The sequence below is a fragment of the Pseudophryne corroboree genome, unplaced genomic scaffold (assembly GCF_028390025.1).
Source record: "Pseudophryne corroboree isolate aPseCor3 unplaced genomic scaffold, aPseCor3.hap2 scaffold_1551, whole genome shotgun sequence".
NCBI classification, from domain to species: domain Eukaryota; kingdom Metazoa; phylum Chordata; class Amphibia; order Anura; family Myobatrachidae; genus Pseudophryne; species Pseudophryne corroboree.
In genome coordinates this window covers 39,774-46,641 of record NW_026968183.1, presented here as the reverse complement: position 1 = coordinate 46,641, position 6,868 = coordinate 39,774, and the positions used below count along the sequence as shown (strand labels likewise).

The following is a 6,868-nucleotide window of genomic DNA, read 5'->3' as shown; positions in this document are numbered from 1 at the left end:
CTGTACGTCATGTATGTTCTCAATCTAGGACCAAGTATATCTCCAGTGTGGCTAACGTCACTCACTAGATGGGTCACATCTGTACAGCTAGGACTATGGTGACTAGGCTGGAGGCCTCTCCTACAAGGAGCATGGGTCCAGAGAGGTTCCTCCTGAAGACGCTAAGGTTATGTAATTATCCACACTGACTCCGGGGCCACTGGCCATGATCCCTATGGGCACTGCCTCATGTAGAGCTCACACAGGACTGGTTCCAGCCAAGTCCTGTAACCCCAAACTACCCACAGGTTCCCGGGAGCAGATACACGCAGGAAAGGTGCACACACTCTTAGGCCCAAGTGTAACCATAACGTTATGTGTGCTGCCAGTATGTGCCACATCCATTTCATTCCAGCAGGCAGCAGCACATAAGACAATTAGTGATACGTATAATAACTTCTTATTAACTGCACTGAATTGCCTTCTGCTTCTTTACCAGATCAACATAAAGGTGCACCTTGGGGGCCCCCGCAGTGACCGGGCTAGTTATGTTGGTCCCCGAGCAGGCAGGACAGAATTTGATGAAAGAACGTTATTAGGTAAAAGACGTGAAAAGAGTCCACCGGGAAGGCGCAGGCGGTTGGAGAGGAATGATTTTATTGGAAAAAGTAATTTTGACCTGAACTAAGAGTCCATGAACCTTTATAATATACTCAGTGTGTTATACAACATAAATAATACAGACCAGACAGCCATGGACAGGCCGGGGCTCTGACCGCAATGTAACTAATGAGATGTGTGACCAGCGAGACGCCGCTCCAGCTCCTTTCATAATACAGACCAGGCAGCTATGGAGAGGTCGGGGCTCTGACCGCAACGTAACGAATGAGATGTGTGACCAGCGAGACGCCGCTCCAGCTCCTTTCATAATACAGACCAGGCAGCTATGGAGAGGTCGGGGCTCTGACCGCAACGTAACGAATGAGATGTGTGACCAGCGAGATGCCGCTCCAGCTCCTTTCATAATACAGACCAGGCAGCCATGGAGAGGCCGGGGCTCTGACCGCAACGTAACGAATGAGATGTGTGATCAGCCAGACGCTGCTCCAGCTTCTTTCCTATGGAGTCTCAGACAACCTTCTACAAAAAATAAAAAACCCACCACATCTATGCGGCTGCTGCCCCTTACTCCCTGCAATATAGACCCCACGCCACCGGGGCGGCAGCTGCCACTTACTCCCTGCAATATAGACCCTACCCCCACGCCACCCGGGCGGCAGCTGCCCCTTACTCCCTGCAATATAGACTCCACGCCACCGGGGCGGCAGCTGCCGCTTACTCCCTGCAATATAGACTCCACGCCACCCGGGCGGCAGCTGCCCCTTACTCCCTGCAATATAGACCCCACGCCACCGGGGCGGCAGCTGCCGCTTACTCCCTGCAATATAGACCCTACCCACACGCCACCCAGGCGGCAGCTGCCCTTTACTCCCTGCAATATAGACCCTACCCCACGCCACCCAGGTGGCAGCTGCCCCTTACTCCCTGCAATATAGACCCTACCCCACGCCACCCGGGCGGCAGCTGGCCCTTACTTCCTGCAATATAGACATCACCCCATCTGGGCAAAGCTGCCCTTTACGCCTTCCAATATAGACCTCACCCGATCAGGGCGCCAGCTGGCCCTTACTCCCTGCTAGAGAGACCCCACCCCATTTGGGCGGCAGCTGCCCCTTACTCCCTGCAATAGAGACCCCACCCCATCTGGGCGGCAGCTGGCCCTTACTCCCTGCAATATAGACTGTGAGGATTATACTGCAGTATACGGAGAGATGAGACGCACTATGAAACCTGTGACTGGGGCAGGCCGGATCCTACCTCCATCCCAGCACAACGTACGGCCACAGTCTATAGATCAGAGGCCCAGTGGTTTGTTGTGTCTAGAAGGCTGGACAATAAGTCTTCAGGGTCACCGGGTGCGGGGGGCAAATATTCTCACATTGTTCAACTCCCCCCTGGTACATTGGGTCTGAAACGTCTCCAGGTCAATATATATATATATATATATAGATAGACAATAAAATAACAGATTTGGAGTATGAGGCGCCTCGGAGGTTACATTACACGGATTTGGATTTCTGGCTGTTTTGGTTAGGGGATCATTTTCTTTAAAAAACATACATCTGGTTCAGCACATAGACATTTCCTTCATCCAGCAGTAAAACACGGAAATCTGAAGACCTTAAAAAAAATAATAATTAAAAAGAAATCCTGCTTAGGTAACACAGAACTCTGCAATCCAAATACTTCCTTTAGCACCACCGCTAGTTTTTTTGGTAGCAGCAAAAGCACCATTTACATTATTCTCCATTTCGTCACTGTCTTTTTATTTTGTTGTAAAAAAAAAGAGTCTCTGGATTGCTGTAGCAGTGCCGGTAGGGGGCCGCTGTCCCCCCTACGAGGGGCACTCTTTGGTGTTATGACCCGTCTCCGCGTGATGCTGTAAGTCGATGGGCTGCTGCGACGCTTGGTGAGACGGCCTTGCGTTTACAAGCACCAGGTTCTTGATGCATCCAGTAATTCCACTGAAGAACTTGCCTCCGGTCACCGCCTTTACATCAGGCGCCCCCCCTGTAAGAAGGCAGAGATCAGTAGTGCAGAGAGCGCTCCCTTCATTCATTCCAGCGCGGCTCTGTGGTTCTATATACGTCCAGGTGCAAAATATCTTCTTTACTGCTCCTGATAGAAAGCCAGGGAGCTCGAGGGGCAGATAACAATGCTGATTACAAGACGCGTGGTCACCCCTGAGGACCTGCTCATATGTAAGCCTCAGCCTGATCTCAACACTGTACGCTAGCCCAGCTCTGTACACTGACACCGGACTGACCTCAGCTCTATGCACTGACACCGGACTGACCCCAGCTCTGTACACTGACACCGGACTGACCCCAGCTCTGTACACTGACACCGGACTGACCCCAGCTCTGTACACTGACACCGGACTGACCCCAGCTCTGTACACTGACACCGGATTGACCCCAGCTCTGTACACTGACACCGGACTGACCCCAGCTCTGTACACTGACACCGGACTGACCTCAGCTCTGTACACTGACACCGGACTGACCTCAGCTCTGTACACTGACACCGGACTGACCCCAGCTCTGTACACTGACACCGGACTGACCCCAGCTCTGTACACTGACACCGGACTGACCCCAGCTCTGTACACTGACACCGGACTGACCCCAGCTCTGTACACTGACACCGGACTGACCTCAGCTCTGTACACTGACACCGGACTGACCTCAGCTCTGTACACTGACACCGGACTGACCTCAGCTCTGTACACTGACACCGGACTGACCTCAGCTCTGTACACTGACACCGGACTGACCCCAGCTCTGTACACTGACACCGGACTGACCCCAGCTCTGTACACTGACACCGGACTGACCTCAGCTCTGTACACTGACACCGGACTGACCTCAGCTCTGTACACTGACACCGGACTGACCCCAGCTCTGTACACTGACACCGGACTGACCCCAGCTCTGTACACTGACACCGGACTGACCCCAGCTCTGTACACTGACACCGGACTGACCCCAGCTCTGTACACTGACACCGGACTGACCCCAGCTCTGTACACTGACACCGGACTGACCCCAGCTCTGTACACTGACACCGGACTGACCTCAGCTCTGTACACTGACACCGGACTGACCTCAGCTCTGTACACTGACACCGGACTGACCCCAGCTCTGTACACTGACACCGGACTGACCCCAGCTCTGTACACTGACACCGGATTGACCCCAGCTCTGTACACTGACACCGGACTGACCCCAGCTCTGTACACTGACACCAGACTGACCTCAGCTCTGTACACTGACACCGGACTGACCCCAGCTCTGTACACTGACACCGGACTGATCCTAGCTCTGTACACTGACACCGGACTGACCCCAGCTCTGTACACTGACACCGGATTGACCCCAGCTCTGTACACTGACACCGGACTGACCCCAGCTCTGTACACTGACACCAGACTGACCTCAGCTCTGTACACTGACACCGGACTGACCCCAGCTCTGTACACTGACACCGGACTGATCCTAGCTCTGTACACTGACACCGGATTGACCCCAGCTCTGTACACTGACACCGGACTGACACCAGCTCTGTACACGGACACCGGGCTGACCCCAGCTCTGTACACTGACACCGGACTGACCTCAGCTCTGTACACTGACACCGGACTGTGACACCGGACTGACCCCAGCTCTGTACACTGACACCGGACTGACCCCAGCTCTGTACACTGACACCGGACTGACCCCAGCTCTGTACACTGACACCGGACTGACCCCAGCTCTGTACACTGACACCGGACTGACCCCAGCTCTGTACACTGACACCAGCTCTGTACACTGACACCGGACTGACCTCAGCTCTGTACACTGACACCGGACTGACCTCAGCTCTGTACACTGACACCGGACTGACCCCAGCTCTGTACACTGACACCGGACTGATCCTAGCTCTGTACACTGACACCGGACTGACCCCAGCTCTGTACACTGACACCGGATTGACCCCAGCTCTGTACACTGACACCGGACTGACCCCAGCTCTGTACACTGACACCAGACTGACCTCAGCTCTGTACACTGACACCGGACTGACCCCAGCTCTGTACACTGACACCGGACTGATCCTAGCTCTGTACACTGACACCGGATTGACCCCAGCTCTGTACACTGACACCGGACTGACACCAGCTCTGTACACGGACACCGGGCTGACCCCAGCTCTGTACACTGACACCGGACTGACCTCAGCTCTGTACACTGACACCGGACTGACCCCAGCTCTGTACACTGACACCGGACTGTGACACCGGACTGACCCCAGCTCTGTACACTGACACCGGACTGACCCCAGCTCTGTACACTGACACCGGACTGACCCCAGCTCTGTACACTGACACCGGACTGACCCCAGCTCTGTACACTGACACCAGCTCTGTACACTGACACCGGACTGACCTCAGCTCTGTACACTGACACCGGACTGACCTCAGCTCTGTACACTGACACCGGACTGACCTCAGCTCTGTACACTGACACCGGACTGACCCCAGCTCTGTACACTGACACCGGATTGACCCCAGCTCTGTACACTGACACCGGACTGACCCCAGCTCTGTACACTGACACCGGACTGACCTCAGCTCTATACACTGACACCGGACTGACCTCAGCTCTGTACACTGACACCGGACTGACCCCAGCTCTGTACACTGACACCGGACTGACCCCAGCTCTGTACACTGACACCGGACTGACCCCAGCTCTGTACACTGACACCGGACTGACCCCAGCTCTGTACACTGACCCCAGCTCTGTACACTGACACCGGACTGATCCTAGCTCTGTACACTGACACCGGATTGACCCCAGCTCTGTACACTGACACCGGACTGACACCAGCTCTGTACACGGACACCGGGCTGACCCCAGCTCTGTACACTGACACCGGACTGACCTCAGCTCTGTACACTGACACCGGACTGACCCCAGCTCTGTACACTGACACCGGACTGTGAGACCGGACTGACCCCAGCTCTGTACACTGACACCGGACTGACCCCAGCTCTGTACACTGACACCGGACTGACCCCAGCTCTGTACACTGACACCGGACTGACCCAAGCTCTGTACACTGACACCAGCTCTGTACACTGACACCGGACTGACCTCAGCTCTGTACACTGACATCGGACTGACCTCAGCTCTGTACACTGACACCGGACTGACCTCAGCTCTGTACACTGACACCGGACTGACCCCAGCTCTGTACACTGACACCGGATTGACCCCAGCTCTGTACACTGACACCGGACTGACCCCAGCTCTGTACACTGACACCGGACTGACCTCAGCTCTATACACTGACACCGGACTGACCTCAGCTCTGTACACTGACACCGGACTGACCCCAGCTCTGTACACTGACACCGGACTGACCCCAGCTCTGTACACTGACACCGGACTGACCCCAGCTCTGTACACTGACACCGGACTGACCCCAGCTCTGTACACTGACACCAGCTCTGTACACTGACACCGGACTGACCTCAGCTCTGTACACTGACACCGGACTGACCTCAGCTCTGTACACTGACACCGGACTGACCCCAGCTCTGTACACTGACACCGGACTGACCCCAGCTCTGTACACTGACACCGGACTGACCTCAGCTCTGTACACTGACACCGGACTGACCTCAGCTCTGTACACCGACACCGGACTGACCCCAGCTCTGTACACCGACACCGGACTGACACCAGCTCTGTACACGGACACCGGACTGACCCCAGCTCTGTACACTGACACCGGACTGACCCCAGCTCTGTACACTGACACCGGACTGACCCCAGCTCTGTACACTGACACCGGACTGACCCCAGCTCTGTACACTGACACCGGACTGACCCCAGCTCTGTACACTGACACCGGACTGACCCCAGCTCTGTACACTGACACCGGACTGACCTCAGCTCTGTACACTGACACCGGACTGACCTCAGCTCTGTACACTGACACCGGACTGACCCCAGCTCTGTACACTGACACCGGACTGACCCCAGCTCTGTACACTGACACCGGACTGACCCCAGCTCTGTACACTGACACCGGACTGACCTCAGCTCTGTACACTGACACCGGACTGACCTCAGCTCTGTACACTGACACCGGACTGACCTCAGCTCTGTACACTGACACCGGACTGACCTCAGCTCTGTACACTGACACCGGACTGACCTCAGCTCTGTACACTGACACCGGACTGACCTCAGCTCTGTACACTGACACCGGACTG

The 6,868-nt window shown here is 55.5% G+C and overlaps 1 protein-coding gene across 1 annotated transcript in view; it reads right to left on the bottom strand.

Annotated features, from left to right (window-relative positions):
- Positions 1 to 618: 618 nt before the first annotated feature.
- The window catches only part of LOC135000494 (basement membrane-specific heparan sulfate proteoglycan core protein-like), a gene marked incomplete at its 5' end in the record, with an annotated part of 28,706 nt that continues 22,456 nt past the window's right edge, over positions 619 to 6,868 (bottom strand). The window contains one exon of the mRNA XM_063951508.1: positions 619 to 2,610. Within this exon, the coding sequence (XP_063807578.1) occupies positions 2,435 to 2,610 (176 nt within the window). The remainder of the gene's footprint in view (positions 2,611 to 6,868) is intronic.